General features: G+C 50.5%; 1 protein-coding gene across 1 annotated transcript in view; it reads right to left on the bottom strand.

The window, feature by feature from the left end:
- Positions 1 to 6,547: 6,547 nt before the first annotated feature.
- Positions 6,548 to 23,643, bottom strand: part of LOC140716000 (uncharacterized) — a 56,901-nt gene continuing 39,805 nt past the window's right edge. Inside the window, exons 5-6 of the mRNA XM_073028632.1 lie at positions 8,933 to 9,050; positions 6,548 to 7,323 (exon numbers count right to left, since the gene is read on the bottom strand). Coding sequence (XP_072884733.1) covers positions 7,195 to 7,323; positions 8,933 to 9,050 — 247 coding nt within the window. The 3' untranslated portion in view covers positions 6,548 to 7,194. The remainder of the gene's footprint in view (positions 7,324 to 8,932; positions 9,051 to 23,643) is intronic.

Below are 23,643 nucleotides of genomic sequence, written 5' to 3' on the forward strand. Positions count from 1 at the left end.
CAGGACAGCCTTCATCTCCGCCTCACGCAGAACCAGACCTGTCAACCGCTTCCGAAGAAGGCAGAGGGAAGGCTCTACGCAGGCAGAATACAATTGCCCCGACATCAGGCAGCCCCCTTCCCAAAGCTAAAGTGCTCAGTCAAGGATTCAGTAATCTTTATCAGGCGCTCCGCAGCAGCGTGCAACAAGGGCGACAAAATGCGGTCCGAGTCCGAACGCGTGCCGGGCGACTCCCGAGCAGGTGTCAAACGCCTTCTCCTGATCGAGAGAGAGAGAGGGAGAAAAGGTGACCTTCCCGCCAGCCTCGCGGGAAAGGTGCATCCGTTCTCGGAGGAGGTGGATATTGTCCTGAATGGACCGGCCCGGGACCGTGTAGGACTGGGCTTTGTCCGGGCAAAGACCCGGAGGCACATTGGGCTCCGATCTCAGGCGGCAGCAGGAGCACGACCGCCCTATGCCAAGAGAGGGACATCTCACCTGTCCGCCAGGCCTTCGCCTGGGTCTCTGGGCTGTGACGTGACCACAGGCTTGGATGAGGCGGGACTATGATGTCAGTATGACACGCTGCGACAGAGCGCTGGGACCCTCAGTTGTCAGAATGGAGAGAGAGAGAGAGAGAGAGAGAGAGAGAGAGAGAGAGAGAGAGAGAGAGAGAGAGAGAGAGAGAGAGAGAGAGAGAGAGAGAAGGAGAGGGGGAGAGAGAGAGAGAGAGAGACAGAGACAGAGACACACACCGGTTCCGAAGCTGCTGCAGCAGTTTGCTACGATACGGGTAAAGTTTGCTGCTTACCCATGCCCAAAAGATGGAGCTGTTCAACGGCACATGGTGCACAGAGAATGTGTGACTGTCGCTTCGTGTAATCCGCATGCGGATTGTTGTTGGAGTATGCTGTGGAACCACTTTTGTTAACCCTTCCCTGGATGCGGGTGTAGGTTGTGGTTATCACTTGGAAGAAGGGATATTTCCGTGACATGTCACCTATTTCTACCCGTTTTTTGGAACGACGCGTCGGATAACATCTTCGGCGGCTGTTATTCTGTTTGGCCAGCGTGGGATCTGTGGGATTCATCGTAATTTCCTTCTCTCTACACTTTAAGGTGGATTTACAAATCTCTCCCCTCACTCGTTTGTTCCGTCGATTACTGAACCTTTCTACTTTGCCGTCTAAAGACCTTAAGAATTATTCTATGCTTGCTAGTTTGGGAGCTACATATACACACAGATCTATACGCATAACACTGTTAACTTCTGTTTATTTCGTTTAAGTTTCTATATTTTGGTAGATATTAATAAAGTTAGTGGCTTTAACATTAAAACCTGATTCATTCGTGACCTATTGCTGCTGGTACGTAACCGGGTAGTCAGCAACCAATGTGTCCCAGTAGACCCGGAGGAATTCCACAATCAACCCGTCCAACCCCGGGGACTTACTCCTTCGGAGTCCCGGGATGGGGGTAGGGAAAAGCGAGGCCCTGTGGTGCCGCAACAGCGGACTCCTCAGCCTGGCCTTCTGGCGTTTAGGGTAATTCTTACGAGTATGCCCAGATTCCTTGGAGGCATGGCACCGCAACCGGCCCGTGGCTTAGCGGATCCGGCAGGGTCACACTCCAAAGTATCCCGCAGCCGCTCCCGGTTCCGGCTCCATGTTCCCCTTGGCTTGAGCGGCATGCAGATGACCGGCGACCTCACCTCCACCGGGCGATGGAGGAGGTTTACTTCGTGGAGGTGGCGGGGCACGTATATAGAGGGTCACCTCCTACAAGGGGCCTGTAGCCGGGGTCACCTCCTACATGGGGCTCTACCGGCACGAAGACCCTTTCGACATCTATCCCCCTACTCGGGGCCAGGGACACCTCTCCAGCGGACGCGTGGGTGGAAAAGGGAGCTGACGCACCTTGCCGATCCCAGTAACACCATTGTCCCCACCCGCAGCCATAATAGCTCACTCCTCCTCAGCGCTCAAGGGAATACCAACCGTTCAGGATGAGGATTCATCAACGAAAAGGCAGAGCAACCTCGATGGGCCGAATGGCCTAATTGCTCTTCCTATGTCTTGTGGTCTGTCTACCCGTGGTTCGTCCAATGCGAGCCTTTAGAGTTATTCTTCCGCCACAAGCATCTTGCGGAGGCAGCTCGCCATGTGAAAGCCCCACGCTGTCAGAAATCAAACGCCGTGGAATTAAAACTCCGTCACAGCAGCACTTCGCCAGGGGCAGTTCCGAGAAGAGAGAAGGGGTAGGAGACCCCTCCAGACGGGCCGTCAAAGACGAAACTGCGCTCTCCTCCACCTTTCCTCCGTCCCCGCCACCGTTCTTCAGGACTTAATTCCCCAAGTAAATCGACTTGTTACGAGAGCTCACATACCAACAAATGTCCCACAGTGTGGCGCTCCCTCACCGCCCCTCCCGCTGTGCGGGGCCCCTCAGCTGGCGCGGGTTGAACAGTCTGAGGGAGTGATTCGGGAGAAATCCATCCCTCCCATCCCTCCCCACGGACCTCCCTCCGGGCACTCATCCCTGCAAACGGAAGAAGTGCTACACCTGCCCCCACACTTCTTCCCTCACCACCATCCCAGGCCCTAGACAGTCCTTTCAGGTGAGGCACCACATCACCTGCGAGTCAACTGGGGTGATATACTCTATCCGGTGCTCCCGATGTGGCCATTTATACATTGGGGAGACCCGCCGCAGACTGGGAGACCGTTTCACCGAACACCGGCGCTCAGTCCTCCAACAGTGGCGGGATCTCCCTGTGGCCACACACTTCAATTCCACAGACCACTCCCACTCCGACATGTCTGTCCATGGCCTCCTCTACTGTCAAGATGAGGCCACACGCAGGTCAATGGAGCAATACCTTATCTCCCGCCTAGGTAGCCTCCTTCCTGCCGGCATGAACATCCAACTCACTGACCTCCGTTGATACCCCTGCCCCCCACCCTTACCCCCATCCCTATCTATTATTTTAGTCTGGTTCTCTTTCTCTCTCTTTTGCCCCCCTCACTATAATCTCCCCCCAGCCCTACCTTTCTTTCTCTTTTATTTCCCATAATTCTCCACCTTCCCCCTAGCCAATTTTCCTCCAGCCTATCACTTCCCAGCTCTCTACTTCATCCCTCCCCCACTTCTTATCCCCCCTCGACCGTCCCATGTTACTTCAGTCCTGATGAAGGGTTTCGGCCCGAAACATCGTCACTACCTCCTCCCATAGATGCTGTCTGGCCTGCTGAGTTCTGCCAGCATTTTGTGTTTTTTATTTATTTCCAGCATCTGCAGATTCACTCGTGTGACCTATTAACCAGTGCGTCTTTGAACTGTGGTCAGTTGGAGAACGTACACCATCCTTACAGACAGCGCCGGGAATTGAACCCAGGTCGCCAGTACTGTAAAGTGTTGCGCTACGGCGCCGCCTTTAGTACGCAGCCGCAACAATGACGAACGGGCTTGGATGTGATTGGCGAAATGATTTAAAAACTTGTATATCATATCAGCTCTCCTGCGCAGCACCCTGCATTTGCCTGACACCTAGCCCCTCCCTGAGCCTCCATGGACGATGGCTTGTGGGTGTGCGCAGCAAGATCCCACAGGTAGACAGACCACAAGATCAATTAGGCCATTTGGCCCATCGAGTTTGCTCTGCCTTTTCGTCTTCTCCCTCAACCTCATTCTCAAGCCTTACCCCTGACCCTTGATGCCCTGACCAATCAGGAGCCTCTGCTTTAAGTATGTGTGACTTGGTCTCCACAGCCGCCTGTGGCAAATAACTCACCACCCTCTGGCTGAAGATATTTCTCCTCGTCTCTGTTCTGAATGGACATTCCTCCATTCCGAGGCTGTGCCCACTGATCCCCCACTCCCAGAAACATCCTCTCCACATCCTCCCTAGGTCTTTCAATATTCAGTAGGTTTCAATGAGATCCCCCCCCACCCACCCAATTCTTCTAAACTAGAGAGAGTACAGGCCCAGAGCAATCAAACAGTCCTCACACATTAACCCTTTCACTCCCCATTCATTCTCACGAACCTCCTCTGTACGAAGCTCAGGAGAAAGATGAAAGCATGAAATTATCAAAAAAAAGAGGGGAGGGGTGGAACGGACTGAAATTCACCACCCAGAGTTGGGAGAAAAAGGAGTAAGCGGAGATTCCTTTTCCCCGCGAATCTTAAGATCTTTTTTCCTCACATAGCACGATCAAGATTGCGTTTGAGTAAGGAACCAGTGTTTTTGGATATTAGACCATAAGACATAGGAGCAGAATTAGGCCATTTGGCCCATCGAGTCTGCTCCCCCATTCAATCATGGCTGATCCTTTCCTCTCCTCCTCAGCCTCAGTTCCCGGCCTTCTCCCCAAAACCCTTGATGCTGTGTCCAATCAAGAAACTAGCTCTGCCTGAAATACACCCAACGACGTGTCCTCCATAGCTGTGCATGGCAAAAAAAAATCCCACAAATTCACCACCCTCTGGCTAAAGAAATTACTCTGCATCTCTGTTTTAAATGGACGCCCCTCTATCCAGAGGCTGTGCCCTCTTGTCCTAGACTCCCCCACCATGGGAAACATCTACTCCATCCAGGCCTTTCAACATTCGAAAGGTTTCAATGAGATCCCCCCTCATCCTTCTGAATTCCAGTGAATACAGACCCAGAGCTATCAAATGTTCCTCTGTGATACCCCTTTTGTTCCCAGAATTATCCTTGTGAACCTCTTCTGAACCCTCTCCAATGTCAGCACATCTTTTCTAAGATGAGGAACCCAAAACGGTTCACAAGACTCAAGGTGAGGCCTCACCAGTGCCTTATAAACCCTCGGCATCACATCCAACCTCTACCACTGCATCCTCACCACCGACACTACCTGCAAGTTAACCTTTAGGCTGTTCTGCACAAAGACTTCGAGGTCCCTTTGCATCTCATATTTTTGGATTTCCCTCCACCCGTTTAGAAAATAGTCCGCACATTGATTTCTACAACCCAAGTGCATGACCACGCATTTTCCGACATTGTATTTCATTTGCCACTTTCTTGCCCATTCTCCTGATCTGTCTAAGTCCTTCTGCAGCCTACCTGTTTCCTCAGCACCACCTGCCCCTCCACCAAGCTTCGTATCATCTGCAAACTTGGCAAGAAAGCCATCTGTTCCATCATTCAAACCATTGATATACAGCATAAAATGAAGCAGTCCCTACACAGAGCCCTGTGGGACACCACTAGTCACTGGCAGCTGACCAGAAAAGGAACCTTTTGTTCCCACTCGCTGCCCCCAACCAATCAGCTAATGCTCTAACCATGTCAGTAACTCCATGGGCTCTGAACCTGGCAAACAGCCTCACGTGTAACGCCTTCTGAAAGTCTAAATGTACAACATCCACTGCATCCCCTTTATCTATCCTACTTGTGACCTCCTCAGGCAGGATATGAAGTACAAGGTGATAGGTGCTGAGCCAGATCTGCTGTGGTCAGATTGAACAACAGGACTGTCAGGAGAGTCTGACCAGCCTCCAGTTTCTCAAGTTCTTCACACCCAAACTCTTATTTCAGAAACTGAGGAGCCCTGACCTCACTCACCATTAGAACCCTCCATTGTTCTGTAACCACCTCTGACTCCTACAGCCCTCCCTGCCTCTGTAACTACCTCCCTCGCCTTCATCTCTATGCACCCCTCCAGCCCCTACATCCCTCCACATCTCTGTAACACACTCCCTCTATGTCTCTCCAACCTCCTCCCTCTCCATCTGTGTGAATCCCCTTCAGCCCCAGCACCCCTTCCTGTCTCTACATCCAGCTCTTACAACCTTTCCTATCCTCATTTACCCCTCTTCTCCCTACATCCCTCCCCATCTCTGTGATCTCCTCCCTCCTCTACAACCCTCCTGCCTCTGTTACATCCTCTCTCCACTACACCCCTTCCAGTTTGTGACCCTCCTCCTCCCTCACAACCCTCCCCCGCCCCTACAACCCTCCCTCCTCCACTCCCTCTACACCCTCCCTGCCTCTGTGACCCCTTCTTCTCCCACACTCCTCCTTGTCTCGTAACAACCTACAGCTCCTACAACCCTCTGTATCCTCATACCCCCCTTCCCCCCATACACCCCTTTTCTTCTATGACTCCCCTCCCTCCCTTACAAATCTCCTCATCACTGTGACCCACTCTCCCCATCTATGTAACTATCTTCCTCCCCTACACCCGCTCCCATCTCTGTAACCTGCGTTGGTCCCTCCACCCCTCCGTGTTTATGTATATCCCTCACTCCCGTACATCTCTCCTCATTTCTCTGACTGCACCCCCCCCCCCCCCATACCAGTCCGCATCTCTTGTCCTCCCCACTTTGGGATTCTTGAGGCCCCTGCTATTTCTAGACAGGGTGTACGTGGGGAGGACCGGCTCCCTGAAGGCCCACGGACCAGTGGACCCAGAGCACAATGTGACGTGTGCTGTGGGTGAAGTCACGTGACTTCATGACATCATGTGACGGCGCTGTGGGTGAAGTCATTGCACAGAAGCAGGTAAGTCGGTTACAGAGAAGAGCTTTGAACAGACACCGAGGGTGGTAGTGATCGTTTATTTATTGTGTGAAGCCCACCAGCGCCGGGGGCTGGGTGGGAGAGCAGGGAACCTGAACACTTGCCGCTGGTCTTCGGATTGGCCATCCCAGGGAACTCTCAGGAAATGGGACAAGGTGTCGGGATCAGTGACTCCCAGCCAGGGCTTTCGGGTCCTGTGCTGGAGAGTCCCTGGTCCGATGGATTACAGTCCTGCAACCACCAGCTTTAACCTCTACCGTCCCACTTCCTGAGGGCTCTCCTTCCCACGGAGAGGAGGTGGCATCGAGGGTTGGATTCTTGAGTCAACCTGCGGACTATGACTCTCAGGGACTTGAAATATATGATTAGTATTTCTCTTAATAGTAATTATTTTGTAACAGCCTTCTTTTCTGCTATCATAATTATATGTGCTGCGCGTGACTGTTGGTTCTCCTTGGCCCTGCAGGAATGCTGTTCCATTCATGTGTATCACTGGGTGACGATTAAAGTTGAACCTGGACGTGGAGCATGAGGTCCTGTACTTGAATCTGAAACTTCGGACCTGGATTTGGAATTTGGGTCTGCAGTCTAGGGTTTGGTCCCACTGAGCGGGTGAGGCGGGACACCGAGGGAGAGACTCCGGCTGGGGGGGCTGTAAGGCTCCGCCTCCCTCACTCCTGGGGCCAGCTTCTCTGGCTGGAGACCCCGATCACACAGCAGGCCAGTCGGAGGCCTGCATTTCCATGCTCTGTGCTGCCGGGCGAGTCCCGGTGGCCCATGTCATCCTCGTTCTTGTGAATCTGTCGCAGGGAACAAGAGATGGGTGTTAGTGGCAGGAGTGTAGAGCACGTTATGAGCAGGATGCATGGCAACTTCGCCTGTACTGACCAGAAACAGCCTCCCCGACAACACCCTCCTCCACGACTCCCTCCCTGTTTCCATCCATCCTCCTGACCCTATATTCCTCACCATCTCAATGACCCCCTCCCTCCCCTACACAATCCCCTGTCTCTGTGACCCCTCCCTTCCCTACACAATCCCCTGTCTCAGTGACCCCTCCCTTCCCTACACAATCCCCTGTCTCTGTGACCCCTCCCTTCCCTACACAATCCCCTGTCTCAGTGACCCCTCCCTCCCCTACATAATCCCCTGTCTCGGTGACCCCCTCCCTCCCATTCACCCCTCCCTGTCTCTGTGACCCCCTCCCTCCCCTACACAATCTCCTGTCTCGGTGACCCCCTTCCTCCCATTCACCCCTCCCTGTCTCTGTGACCCCCTCCCTCCCCTACACAATCCCCTGTCTCGGTGACCCCCTCCCTCCCATTCACCCCTCCCTGTCTCTGTGACCCCTCCCTCCCCTACACAATCTCCTGTCTCGGTGACCCCCTCCCTCCCATTCACCCCTCCCTGTCTCTGTGACCCCCTCCCTCCCCTACACAATCCCCTGTCTCGGTGACCCCCTCCCTCCCATTCACCCCTCCCTGTCTCTGTGACCCCCTCCCTCCCCTACACAATCTCCTGTCTCGGTGACCCCCTCCCTCCCATTCACCCCTCCCTGTCTCTGTGATCCCTCCCTCCCCTACACTCCTCTCGACTCTGTGACCCCCTCCCTCCCCTACACAATCCCCTGTCTCGGTGACCCCCTCCCTCCCCTATGCTCCTCTCGACTCTGTGACCCCCTCCCTCCCCTACACAATCCCCTGTCTCTGTGACCCCCTCCCTCCCCTACACTCCTCTCGACTCTGTGACTCCCTCCCTCCCCTACACTCCTCTCGACTCTGTGACCCCCTCCCTCCCCTACACAATCCCCTGTCTCGGTGACCCCCTCCCTCTCATTCACTCCTCCCTGTCTCTGTGACCCCTCCCTCCCCTACACTCCTCTCGACTCTGTGACCCCCTCCTTCCCATTCACCTCTCGCTGTGTCTCTGACCCTCTCCCTTGTCTACACCCTGTCTCTGTGACCCCTCTCTCCCCTACACCTTTCCCCGCTCTGTGATCACCCCCTCCCTCTACACAACTCCCTGTGTCTGTAACCCCTCCAGTCCCTACCCACCTCCCCATCTCAGTGACGCTCTCTGGCCCCTATACCCCTCAGTAACCTCTCTACTCCTAATATAAATTTTTCTCCACATTGACCCTCCTGCAGTGAGCTGCTGCCTCTCTGTCCCTCCCGCAGTACGGTACTCCCTCATGCCCCTCCTGCAGTGTGGCACTCCCTCACTACCTCTCCCTCAGCACCCATACATTGCTTGCGGCAGATCCCTCCAGGAGAGTTCATACCTCGGAGTTGAAAGCACTTGCGTTCTTCGAATGGGGGAGGGTGCTGTGAATTATTCCCCACTTTCCTGCTTTTATGCTTCAACAACCTACGAGGAGAAATGTGAAATGCCCTCCCCGCCCTCACTCACCACGACAGAACGGCCAATGATTGAGTGAGGCCCGTGGAGATGCAGGTGCATTTGTGCTATTGTTTGGTAGATGTCCCCCGTGGCGTTGGGTCGAAAATTCCCCAGGTCTCCTGCGTGACTGTGGGAAGAATAGAACAAGACTGAGAACGTGTCGGCTCCCGCAGACTCTCCCGGGTTAACGGACATCAGTGAACACAAGTGCCATTCTTTCCTCTAACCCGCCATAGACATCCGCCCTTGCGTTAAACATCACAGTTCGAATCCAAAAGCAGCGGGAAGACCGGTCGGGTGGGGTGTCGGGGCAGTGGGTATCTGGAAGCAGAGGATGGGACGGGGGGGGGGTGGTGGGAGGGGGTGATGAGGGAGGCTGAGGGTTACGGGAGGGAGAGGGTGATGGGAGGGGGAAGAGGTCTAGAGGATGACTGGAGGCAGAGGGTTACGGGAGGTGGTAACAGCAAGTGGAGGTTAAGTGGAAGAAGAGGGTGACGGGTAGTGAGGGTGACGGGAAGTGAGGGTGACGGGAAGTGAAAGTAACGGGTAGTGAGTGTGACGGGTAGTGAGGGTAACGGGTGGTGAGGGTGACGGGAAGTGGGGGTGACGGGTAGTGAGGGTGACGGGAAGTGAGGGTGACGGGAAGTGAAAGTAACGGGTAGTGAGTGTGACGGGTAGTGAGGGTGACGGGTAGTGAGGGTGACGGGAAGTGGGGGTGACGGGTAGTGAGGGTGACGGGTAGTGAGGGTGACGGGAAGTGGGGGTGACGGGTAGTGAGGGTGACGGGTAGTGAGGGTGATGAGAAATGGGGGTGACGGGAAGTGGGGGTGACGGGTAGTGAGGGTGACGGGTAGTGAGGGTGACGGGAAGTGGGGGTGACGGGAAGTGAGGGTGACGGGTAGTGAGTGTGACGGGAAGTGAGGGTGACGGGAAGTGAGGGTGACGGGTAGTGAGGGACACAGGAAGTGAGGGTAGGTCTGGAGTTGTGTTTTGTTATTGGAAGGCTGTGTACTGCGGGGACTGGTGTTGAATCCCGGCTACACACTCTACAGGTTTCAATACGGGTGGCGGGGGGGAGGGGGTAGTCCGAAGTGGGGCTGATTGGGCAGAGCCGCTCCAGATGCATGCTGATCCTGACGAATGGATCCTGGCGTGCTTTGGGAGATGGAATGGGTGCAGGACGTCGGTGCCGGCGAGGTGCAGTGGGTAGAGCTCACAGCGTAAGTGGCCCAGTCTGCCTGTGTGTGGAGTTTACGCACTGTTGCAGCCGTGCATCTGTTCTCTATCAGCTTTGTATTCTCGGTTGTGTTCGCTGTGTTTATAATGGTGAGTTGTCACAGGAGCGGGGGTGGTAAAAACGAGGGGAATAAGTTGCGCACTAGTGCCTTTCTCGGGGCTGTTGGACGCCGGGGACCGGCGGATGTTATGTCTTTTGTTGGCCGCTCGATTTCACTTAGTTTCATCGCTTCAGGATTGTATGCACGTTACTTGCTAATAAAGGATCGAATTCAGCAGTTCTCCAGCTCCAACAATCGCTATTGGTGTGCGTGCAGGGTGCGTAGAACGAGTATTACAAATCTGCAGTGGCAATTGGATAGTTAGAATTCGCCGCACGCACACTCTTCCAATGATTGTGGGGGTTCCCTTCGGTGCTCCAGACCCCTCCCAAATCCCAACACGGTGGTGGGTTAATTAGCTGCTGGAGATTGTCCGCAGTGTGCAGGGGTGAGGGGTAGAATTTAAAGGGACGGACAGGAAATGATAGATTAGTGTAGTGGGTTGTTGAAGGTCGATGTCGACTAGGTGCCCTGATGGGACCGTTTCTCCATTGTAGCACAGAGAACCAGAGGGCCTGAGCCAGGAGTCCGTTCACCGTTCCCTCTCCGCTGCGCGGTCGCGCGCCGACGGGAACGCTCCCGCGTGCACACGCTTTCTTGCCGCGCAGCTGGGATTTTCTTTTGATATGAAATGCCGCGCAGTTCTCGGGCCTCGTAAACGTTTCCTGCTCTCAGCGCAACGGTTGCTGCGCGCAGCTGTAAGAGAATCAGCGGGAACGCTTTGCGCGTCCAAGCATCACGAAGATGAGACTGCGGGTAGAGGGCGTGGAGGAGATGGCACACAGGACACTGTCTTAAGGAGACAGGGCACAGAATATTAGAGCAGGGAGGCTCGATACATCTTTTTGTGCCACGGCTGGCGTACTGGTCAGCACTGTAAGTGATTGTACTGGAGGGAGTGCAGAGGAAACTCACGGGGTTGTTGCCCGGTGTGGAGTGTTTCATTTACGGAGGGGCATTGAAGAGGTGGAGGAGGCCGAGGTATCCAAAGTTAGAGGCAGAGTGAAAAAAGACCTCGTGCTCCCGGTGTATATGATGAAGAAATATCTCGGGCTTCCAGCCGGGTCCAGATGTCCATTATAACCGACGTTTCTGCCAGCTTCATCAGGGATGATGCCTGGGCGTGTCTGGTCCGGTGGTACTAATACCCCGTAGTTCCACCCTCCTGATTGGTTAGTCCTCATCCAATGCGGTTTCTGCTCTCCACCTTGGGTCATGGGTTTCCATGACTTCATCGTGTGAGATAGGGGTGAAGGAGGAAGACTGGATGCCCCCCAAGGCTGGCAGGTCGTGTCGGAACTGAACACTAACCCAGAGAGACCACAGACTGACTGTGTCCAACACGTTACAGGAGAGATGCGACCCAGCGAGAGGGATCCAGGTGTGACATGCGGGTCCGAGTTGAGGACCAGCATGTCTCTGTCAGGACGGACAAGGATGACAAGGCTTGAGAACTTTGGAGAATTACACATCTCTGCGGGTAGAATTAAACATCTCTGCAGGTAGAATCACACATCTCTGCGGGTAGAATCACACATCTCTGCAGGTAGAATTACACATCTCTGCGGGTAGAATCACACATCTCTGCAAGTAGAATTAAACATCTCTGCGGGTAGAATCACACATCTCTGCAGGTAGAATTACACATCTCTGCGGGTAGAATCACACATCTCTGCGGGTAGAATCACACATCTCTGCGGGTAGAATCACACATCTCTGCGGGTAGAATCACACATCTCTGCGGGTAGAATCACACATCTCTGCGGGTAGAATCACACATCTCTGCGGGTAGAATCACACATCTCTGCGGGTAGAATCCACACAGACGGTTGATAATGCAGGTCTCCGGGCGACACCGACTGGTGAGTTGCCGATACTGGGGCAGGTTGTGAGAGGGTTCAGCAGGACCTAGCCCAGCTGGAAATGTAGGCTGGGAAATAAAAGTGAGTTCAGATGGAAGAGGGGTTGAGACAGTAAACGGTGTTACCCTCAGGAGAGGGATCTAGAAATGCAAGCGTGCAGCTTCCTGAAATGGCAATGTAGAAACATAGAAAACCTACAACACAACACCGGCCCTTCAGCCCACAATGCTGTGCCGAACATGTACTTACTTTAGAAATTACCTGGCCCTCTATCTTTCTAAGCTCCATCCCCCCCAAGAGTCTCTTAAAAGATCCTATTGTATCCACCTCCACCACCGCTGCCGGCAGCCCATTCCACGCACTCACCACTCTCTGAGTAAAAAACTTACCCCTGACATCTCCTCTGTACTAACTTCCAAGCACCTGAAACCTTGCCCTTGTGGCAACCATTTCAGCCCTGGGAAAAAGCCTCTGACTATCCACGCAATCAATGCCTCTCATTATCTTATACACTTCTATCAGGCCACCTCTCACCCTCCATCTCTCCAAGGAGAAAAGGCCGAGTTCACTCAACCTATTCTCATAAGGCATGCTCCCCAATCCAGGCAACATCCTTGTAAATTTCCTCTGCACCCTTTCTACAGTGCAGCGTAGGTCAAGTGGTTAAGTCGTTGGACTAATGATCTGAAGGTTATGAGTTCGAGCCCGAGCTGAGTTAGTGTGTTGTGTCCTTGAGCAAGGCACTTAGCCACACACTGCTCCAGTCCACCAGCTGAAAATGTGTACTGCGGGTTAACCTCGCGATAGACTGGCGTCCTATCTGGGGTGCCTGGTGAGCCTTTTTTAACTTTAACTCTTTCTATAGTTTCCACATCCTTCCTGCAGTGAGGTGACCAGAACTGAGCACAGTACTCCAAGTGAGGTCTGACCAGGGTCCTATATAGCTGCAACATTACCTCTCAGCTCTTAAACTCAATCCCACAGTTGATGAAGGCCAATACACCGTATGCCTTCTTAACCACAGCCAACCTGTGTAGCAGCTTTGAGTGTCCAATGGACTCGGATCAACATCCCTCTGATCCTCCACACTGCCAAGAGTCTGACCATTAATACTATATTCTGCCATCATATTTGACCTACCAAAATGAACCACCTCACACTTTTCTGGGTTGAACTCCATCTGCCACTTCTCAGCTCAGTTTTGCATCCTATCAATGTCCCGTTGTAACCTTTGACAGCCCTCCACACTATCCACAACACCCCCAACCCTTATGTCAACAGCAAATTTACGAACCCATCCCTCCACTTCCTCATCCAGTTCATCTATAAAAATCACAAAGAGAAGGGGTCCCAGAACAGATCCCTGAGGCACTCCACTGGTGACCAACCTCTATGCAGAATATGACCCGTCTACAACCACTCTTTGCCTTCTGTGGGCAAGCCAGTTCTGGATCCACAAAGCAAGGTCCCCTTGGATCCCATGCCTCCTTACTTGAGGGGCTGGTAAAGAACATCTATGGCATAGGTAGTAGGTGTGTTGAATATATCATCATTATGTGCCACGTCGTATGACGTGGGTGATCATCGTCTATCGCCACGATTGTCATTGGCTAATCTTCTTACAGAAGTGGTTTACCGTTGCCTTCTTCTGGGCAGTGTCTTTACAAGACGGGTGACCCCCGCCATGATCGATACTCTTCGGAGACTGTCCGCCTGGCGTCAGTGGTCGCATAACCAGGACTTGTGATCTGGACCGGCTGCTCGTACGACCTGCTCCCAGTGGCTTTGCATGACCCTCAGTGGGGGGGGGGGGGGAGGGTGGTGGCCTAAGCGGGTGCCACACCTTGCTCAAGGGTGACCCGCAGGCTTGCGGAGGGAAGGAGAGCCTTACACTTCCTTCGGCAGAGACACCACTCGCTGTACTTTCCTCAATCACTTTAAAATTATGCCCCCACCCCCCATCTCCCGGTATTAGCCATTTCTGACCAGTGGGAACAGCCTGGCTGTCCACTCTATCAAGTCATATCCCTCATCCTGTTTCACTCCAAAGAGAAACGCTCTAAGGCATGTCCGATCGAAGCACAATATTCCAAGCAGGAACATCCCAACTACAAGCGTTGAGATGTCACATGAAAAGGCCGGAAGTAACGTGGACGGTGTGTAGCTCAGTCGATGGTTGTTCTCCCGATCTCACCGATTTACTGGCAAACATTTTGTTGAAGGAGGGCGGTCTGGTGCCGCCCCCTATTGTTCGCTGGGCAGAAGTCAAGCTGTACTGTGCTCTCCGGCGTTCATGGAATCCGCGGAGGTCGGGTCGATTAAATTTCCTGACAGTGTCTTACTGATATCTGATACGTACTTGCTATCTTTATGTGCTTTGCTCTGTTGAGTGACTGTTGGTATTTTGTTTTGAACCTTTGCCCCGGAGTAACGCTGACGGTATTCATACATTTAATTATGTGTTTATTGAGATACAATACGGAAAAGGGAGTGTTGTCACTGTACTGTGTGTTACGGTGTGTCAGAGAATGGTTGTTACACAGTACAGTAACTCCCTGTGACACACCGTAACACAATGTACAGTAACAACACCACAACATGTGACACCCTAACACACAGTACAGTAACTACACCACTCCCTGTGACACACCCTAACACACAGTACAGTAACTACACCACTCCCTGTGACACACCCTAACACACAGTACAGTAACACCACTCCCTGTGACACACCCTAACACACAGTACAGTAACACCACTCCCTGTGACACACCCTAACACACAGTACAGTAACACCACTCCCTGTGACACACCCTAACACACAGTACAGTAACTACACCACTCCCTGTGACACACCCTAACACACAGTACAGTAACACCACTCCCTGTGACACACCCTAACACACAGTACAGTAACAACACCACTCCCTGTGACACACCCTAACACACAGTACAGTAACAACACCACTCCCTGTGACACACCATAACACACCGTACAGTACCAACACCACTCCCTGTGACACATCCTAACACACAGTACAGTAACTACACCACTCCCTGTGACACACCCTAACACACAGTACAGTAACAACACCACTCCCTGTGACACATCCTAACACACAGTACAGTAACAACACCACTCCCTGTGACACACCATAACACACCGTACAGTACCAACACCACTCCCTGTGACACACCCTAACACACAGTACAGTAACTACACCACTCCCTGTGACACATCCTAACACACAGTACAGTAACAACACCACACCCTGTGACACCCTAACACAAGTACAGTAACAATACCACTCCCTGTGACACACCGTAACACACAGTACAGTAACAACACCACTCCCTGTGACACACCCTAACACACAGTACAGTAACAACACCACTCCCTGTGACACACTGTAATACACAGTACAGTAACAACACCACTACCTGTGACACACCCTAACACACAGTACAGTAACAACACCACTACCTGTGACACACCCTAACACACAGTACAGTAACTACACCACTCCCTGTCGCACACCCTAACACACAGTACAGTAACAACACCACTACCTGTGACACACCCTAACACACAGTACAGTAACTACACCACTCCCTGTCGCACACCCTAACACACAGTACAGTAACAACACCACTACCTGTGACACACCCTAACACACAGTACAGTAACAACACCACTACCTGTGACACACTGTAATACACAGTACAGTAACAACAGCACCCCCTGTTACAGTGCAGTAACAACACCGCAGGTAAAGGCTACACAGGCAGAAAGGGAAGGAGTGGCCACTAGACAGCGTAGCAGTAGGCAGGTAGTACAGGAGTTCCCTGAGGTCATCTCCCTCCTAAACAGAAATACTGTTTTGGATACTGTTGGGGGAGATGTCTCATCAGGGGAAGGCAGCAGCAGCCGAGTTCATTGCACCATGGGTGGCTCTGCGGCACAGGAGGGAAGGAAAAGGAGTGGGAGAGCTATAGTGATAGGGGATTCGATTGTAAGGGGAATAGATAGGCGTTTCTGCGGCTGCAAACGAGACTCCAGGATGGTATGTTGCCTCTCTGGTGCAAGGGTCAAGGATGTCTCTGAGCGGCTGCAGGACATTCTGGAATGGGAGGGTGAACAGCCAGTGGTCATGGTGCACATAGGTACCAACGATATAGGTAAAAAACGGGATGAGGTCCTACAAGGTGAATTTAGGGAGTTAGGGGATAAACTAAGAAGTAGGACCACAAAGGAAATAACCTCTGGATTACTACCAGTGCCACATGCTAGTCAGAGTAGAAATAGGAGGATATTTCAGATGAATACGTGGCTTGAAAAATGGTGCAAGGGGGAGGGATTCAAATTTCTGGGGAATTGGAACCAGTTCTGGGGGAGGTGGGACCGGTATAAACAGGACGGTCTGCACCTGGGCTGGACTGGAACCAATGTCCTAGGGGGAGCATTTGCTACTGCTGTTCAGGAGGCTTTAAACTAATGTGGCAGGGGGATGGGAACAAGTGCAGAGAGACAGAGGGGTGTAAAATGGGGGTAGAAGCAAAAAGTAGTAAGGCAGGCAAATCCAGGGCAAAAATCAAAAAAGAGCCACTTTTCAACATAATTGTGTAAGGGCTAAGAGTGTTGTAAAAACAAGCCTGAAGGTTTTGTGTGTCAATGCAAGGAGCATTCGTAACAAGGTGGATGAATTGAATGTGCAGATAGTTATTAATGAATATGATATAGTTGGGATCACAGAGACATGGCTCCAGGGTGACCAAGGATGGGAGCTCAACATCCAGGGATATTCAATATTCAGGAGGGATAGACAGGAAAGAAAAGGAGGTGGGGTAGCATTGCTGGTTAGAGAGGAGATTAACGCAATAGAAAGGTAGGACATTAGCCTGGAGGATGTGGAATCGATATGGGTAGAGCTGCATAACGCTAAGGGGCAGAAAACACTGATGGGAGTTGTGTACAGGCCACCTAACAGTAGTAGTGAGGTTGGGGATGGCATTAAACAGGAAATTAGAAATGCGTGCAATAAAGGAACAGTAGTTATAATGGGTGACTTCAATCTACATATAGATTGGGTGAACCAAATTGGTAAGGGTGCTGAGGAAGAGGATTTCTTGGAATGTACGCAGGATGGTTTTCTGAACCAACATGTCGAAGAACCAACTAGAGAGCAGGCCATTCTAGTTTGGGTATTGAGCAATGAGGAAGGGTTAGTTAGCAATCTTGTCGTGCGAGGCCCCTTGGGTAAGAGTGACCATAATATGGTGGAATTCTTCATTAAGATGGAGAGTGACATAGTTAATTCAGAAACTAAGGTTCTGAACTTAAAGAAGGGTAACTTTGAAGGTATGAGACGTGAATTAGCTAAGATAGACTGGCAAATGATACTTAAAGGGTTGACAGCTGGCAGGGAACATAAAAACTGACTGTAAAAGCTTTTATAGATACGTGAAAAGAAAAAGATTGGTCAACACAAATGTAGGTCCTTTACAGTCAGAAACAGGTGAATTGATCATAGGGAACAAAGACATGATAGACCAATTGAATAACTACTTTGGTTCTGTCTTCACTAAGGAGGATATAAATAATCTTCCGGAAATAGTAAGGGACCGAGGTTCTAGTGAGATGGAGGAACTGAGGGAAATACATGTTAGTAGGGAAGTGGTGTTAGGTAAATTGAAGGGATTAAAGGCAGATAATTCCCCAGGGCCAGATGGTCTGCATCCCAGAGTGCTTAAGGAAGTAGCCCAAGAAATAGTGGATGCATTAGTGATAATTTTTCAAAACTCCTCAGATTCTGGATTAGTTCCTGAGAATTGGAGGGTGGCTAATGTAACCCCACTTTTTAAAAGAGGAGGGAGACAGAAACCGAGGAATTATAGACTGGTTAGTCTGACATCGGTGGTGGGGAAAGTGCTAGAGTCGGTTATCAAAGATGTGATAACAGCACATTTGGAAAGAGGTGAAATCATCGGACAAAGTCAGCATGGATTTGTGAAAGGAAAATCATGTCTGACGAATCTTAGAGAATTTTTTGAAGATGTAACTAGTAGAGTGGATAGGGGAGAGCCAGTGGATGTGGTATATTTAGATTTTCAAAAGTCTTTTGACAAGGTCCCACACAGGAGATTAGTGTGCAAACTTAAAGCACATGGTATTGGGGGTATGGTATTGATGTGGATAGAGAATTGGTTGGCAGACAGGAAGCAAAGAGTGGGAGTAAACGGGACCTTTTCAGAATGGCAGGCAGTGACTAGTGGGGTACCGCAAGGCTCAGTGCTGGGACCCCAGTTGTTTACAATATATATTAATGATTTAGACGAGGGAATTAAATGCAGCATTTCCAAGTTTGCGGATGACACGAAGCTGGGCGGCTGTGTTAGCTGTGAGGAGGATGCTAATATTGGAGTATAAAAGTTGCATTGTTTGCTGGGTAACCAAAACTATGTAGTCAGCTTTGAGTTTGCTATTTGCTACGCATGTATCCAATTTAGTAGGAGAATGAAATCTTAAGAATGTAGAAGACAATGGTGTGTTAATGAGAGGTAGCTAAGAGATGTAGATTAGAACAGGATTAAGTCAATGGGTAGAAACAATAGTGGTGGATGTACTTGTGATACACAACTGTAGACCGATTGGATATGCTAATACAACAAAACCAGGAGATTGCTATAAAAAATGCTATGTACAAGGATCGGTGGGCAATCAGCGACTAGCTCAATGACTGTCTCAGCTTTGATTTGCGAATTAAAGTTTAATACTTCTTGAAGAATCTTCTGCGTCTCCTGGTCGTTTGTGGGGCACGAGAAACCACGACAAAATTGGCGACCGCGGCAGGACCAGAAAGAGACCCGCGGAAAGGAAACAGCAGATTGGGGACGCTTCCCAGTCCTCTAGGGACCCCCACAAGGCTAACAGAATTAAGGGTGCACCCAAACAAAAGGTAAGCGCTTTTTGCGACAATTTGGACTAAGAATTCTGTTGGTTTTGGGGAGATCTTGGAGTCTCAGAAGTGTGGAACCACTGCCAAAGGGTCTCTCTGGTCCAAAGAATCTGGCAGAATTGGAGGCTCAGAGGATTGATCAAGAACACTGCAGGGAGGGTAAGTACAAATAAGCTAATAAGAAGTTAAGTGAAAAAAAATTCCACGTGGTGTTGGTAAGTCCCTGTGGATACCGCTTCGTATAAAACGAAGGTCTGAACGGGCAGGGAAAGGGAAAATAGAGAAAATCCCTGTGGATACCGTCTTAAGAGATAAGGGTCTGAATAGACGAGGTGCATAGAGAAAATCCCTGTGGATACCGCTTCGTATGGAATGAAGGTCTGAACGGGCAGGGAAAGGGAACATAGAGAAAATCCCTGTGGATACCGCTTCGTATGGAATGAAGGTCTGAACGGGCAGGGAAAGGGAACATAGAGAAAATCCCTGTGGATACCACTTCGTATGGAACGAAGGTCTGAACGGGCAGGGAAAGGGAAAATAGAGAAAATCCCTGCGGATACCGCTTCGTATGAAATGAAGGTCTGAACGGGCAGGGAAAGGGAACATAGAGAAAATCCCTGTGGATACCGCTTCGTATGGAACGAAGGTCTGAACGGGCAGGGAAAGGGAACATAGAGAAAATCCCTGTGGATACCGCTTCGTATGAAACGAAGGTCTGAACGGGCAGGGAAAGGAAAATAGAGAAAATCCCTGTGGATACCGCCTTAAGAGATAAAGGTCTGAATAGACGAGGTGCAAAGAGAAAGTTCTGTGGATACCGCTCTGAATAGAGGTCTGTACGGGCAGAACAGAATAGGAAACAAGGACAGTCCAGTGTATAGTTTAAAGCTCTGGTAGATAGACGATAGACTAGGCATAGAATTAGAGTAAATAATATTATACAGTAAACGAACTGTGAATCTCTGAAATACCTTAAAAAGAGAGAACAACATGACAGGTAAAGGAACGGCAGTAGAGATTCTGAGCAAAAAATTCCCGGTAAATAAATATGAGATCACAAAAACTTTAGAAAAATAGGAAAAGAGAACCAAAAACCTGGTCACAAAACGGCCAAGAGAAGGAACGTTTGATGTAAGCTTGTGCGAAGAAATGGAGGCACTAATTAAAAATTACAAAGCAAAAGGTAAATCTAAGAAAAGAGGGCAAAAAAGAGAACGAGAAATGGAAGTGCTAAAACTCTTCAGAACGGAGGGAGAAAGGCTGAGGAGGACAGGTAGAATATTGATTACAAGCGAGGAAGACACTAAGGTGCTGGAGAAACAGCCTGTTAGAGAGAGAGGGAGGTACAGTGAGAACACTGGCTTCAGATCCGTACCCGGATGCGAAAGAAACAGTAAAGCCCCCTCCCTATAATGAGGAAGGAACCCCTAAGCAGTGCCCCCTGCTGACGGGAACAGTAAACATGCAGGGAGAAGTACAAGTTTGGGATAATGAGGAGGAAAAAAGACAATACGAGAAGGAAAAAGCGGCGATATGGAAGGAGATACAGGCAGAAAGGATAAAGGTGGAACAGGCAAAGAGAAAAATGAAAGAAGAGATTGAACGGATGAAATACTTGAGAGAGGAAAAGGAGTATGAGGAGTATCAGTTATACCATAGAAATAAACAGACTAGAAAAGAAAGTGGCTCATCAGGGCAGGAAGAGATGAGGCATTCAAGAGGAAGTGGAAAAAAGATAGGAGATGAGAGTCTTGGAGAAACACAAGAGAGAAGGGAATCAAGCACGAGTAAGGATCATGAGGAGTCCCTGCCACAGGTGTACAGACACGGACAGGAAGAAAGAGAAGGTGACTCATTGGAGGAGCAAGAGTTAAGTGGAGAGAGGGAGGATGCAAGAATTTGTGGGGAAGAGGTAGGAGGCAGAAGCCTAGAAGAGCAGAAGGAGGCGGTAGGGGTGCGACTTGTGGAAGTTGAGAGAGAGCTAGATAAGTTACTGAGAGGGGATTGCCAGAGGAGATGCGAAAAATACTCCAGGGGCCAACCAAGTATTGAATCAAGACAGAAAGGAAGGACTCCATAGGGAGACTGAGGGAAGAAGAGGACCCCGGAGACATTTGTGTGGGAGGCAGTAAAGACATACCCTGAGACAGATGGGGAGTCAGGCGAGGAGGAGAGCCAGGGCAGGCGGGAAGAAGGAGGAAGAATGATGCTGTTGTTAGTTAAAGGATCAGGACAAGTGCAGTATATCCCTTGGGGATCCCAGGACCTAGAAGGGCTGGAAAACACTCTGCCCAATCTACATGAAGGAGCAGGGAAATGGATTAGAGCCTTTGAAGAAGAAACGGCAGGACGATTATTGGCTATGGGAGATTTGAAGGCACTATTGATAAGGTTGATGGGAACCTCCAAATTTAACGAACTAATGGAAATGGCTGGCATAGTAAACTCGAACGACCCGAGAACTGATGGAGACGGGTTTGACAGAGTGAGGCAGAGGGTATGGCAGGCCCTCAGGAAGCTTTATCCACCCAAAGTGGACCCCAAAGCCTTAAAGGGGGATCCACTGGGAGACACTGAAAACCCAGCAGCCTACGTAGAAAACCAGTAGAAAAGGTGGAGACTGGAGACTAAGCAAGAGGTGGAAAATAGCTTATTTATCACCACACTGTTCCGACATAGCATTTTGGATGCAATGCCTCCGCAAGTAAAATCCAAACTAGAGGAAGTGGTTGGGCTGACGTAAATGACCCCACAAGAATTTAGAGACCACGTAGTCCATGCGGTTGAGAAATACCGGAAAGACAAACGAAGGTTGGCTGAGCAGCAGGAAGAGGTGCAAAGAAAGTTAACACAAATGCAGCTCGAAGAACTCAAAAAGAAGGAAAAAGAGAAAAGCAGAAAGATGCTGCCAGCAACCACCGGTCCGAGTACAGCCATCGAACTGGATGAAGCACCACTATATGGAGGAACCGATCATACTGTAAGACAAGGGCCGGAAAACCCCATGCCAATAATTGTCTTTGGGGGAGCATTCCCACAAATGCCCTATCAGGAACAGACTAAATTCAAACAGCCCAGACAGGACTGGAAGTCCCAAGGAGGGGGACAGAGGAGCTATGGGCAGAGGGGACCAGTGAAGAAACAGGGGGAAAGAGAGGTAGAGAGATTGTGCTGGGGATGTAATCAGCCAGGTCACATGAGAAGAGATTGTCCGTTTACACCATGGACTGTCACACACCAGCAGGAACCGATAAGAAGGGAACTAAAGTTTAGCCAAGGACCAGCCCCCACAGGCCCAAGCGGACCTGTGGACCCCAATGCGAGGTATTAGGGATGCCCCGAGAACTCGAGTGGGAAGGGACATTACCCAATGATAACAAGGGAGGCAGACGAGGAACCCATTGTTCAGGTTATGTTAGAACTGACACCAATGATGATAGATACTGGAGCCACGTACACTTGTGTACAGCCACAGTATGCCCTTCACCTTCCCATGTCAGGAAAGTTTATTAAGATGGTAGGGTTCTCGGGGAAAACACAGTTGACACAGTGCACGGCTCCAGTACAGTTGAAAATGGGAAATAAAGGAATTGTTTTGCCGGTGCTAGTATTTAAAGGAACTCCGATTAATTTGTTAGGCAGAGATGCCTTATTGAAACTGGAATTAAAATTAGAATGCACCAGAAATGGGCTGAGTGTGGAAAGAGCAGGGGCTCAATTGATAGTGCGAGAAGACAAGAAGGATAGGAGTCTTTTGGATAGGAGACATCGCAGACCAGATTCAGGAAACCTGGGAAAAATGGAAAAAGGGCGTGCAGGCTATATTACCCAGGGCTGTAATGCCCAAATCTGAGCTACATTGTACAGTGATTTTTGACGAGACTCAGAACAGGGAGTTAGAGGAGAGATGGCACCTGGAGGCATGTACCCAACAGCACCTGGAACGGGAGGCTGTGATAATTGGAAAGCAAGGGGCAGCTTTACAAGTTAAGTGGAACACCTTTTTAGAAAAATGGTACAGGATACCGGAGGCTGCGCACAACGTAACGTTGTTGGTAAACAAGGGATATCAGTCTAAAGACTTAGGACGTTTGGTTAAGAGTGCTGAAACCGTAACAGTGTGGAGGAAAATCACACCGGAGGTGTGGATGTCAGAAGACAACAATTGCATTAAAATAATGGTAAGTGTAGATATGGTAGGGACAATGAGAGAGGTCGAAATAACTCCCCAACCACACATGCCATTGCTGGGAAAGGAAAGAGGCCAGCAGAAAGATAAAAGGTTGGATGAGTTGCCATCTATTCTGTGGTCACAGCATGACACGGACGTAGGGAAAATAAAAACAGCTAGTCCGGTGGAAATAAGGCTGAAAAAAGGAGCAATTCCACCCAGGAGACCACAATACCCTCTAAGACCAGAAGCAGAAGAGGGAATAGCATCGACAGTGCAGGGGTTGCTTGAAATAGGAGTGCTTAAAAGGACAAACAGTCCATGCAATACCCCGTTGCTGCCGGTCTTAAAAGCAGATAAATCTAAGTGGAGATTGGTGCACGATTTGTGAGTG

The sequence above is a fragment of the Hemitrygon akajei genome, chromosome 24, assembly GCF_048418815.1.
Source record: "Hemitrygon akajei chromosome 24, sHemAka1.3, whole genome shotgun sequence".
Taxonomy (NCBI): domain Eukaryota; kingdom Metazoa; phylum Chordata; class Chondrichthyes; order Myliobatiformes; family Dasyatidae; genus Hemitrygon; species Hemitrygon akajei.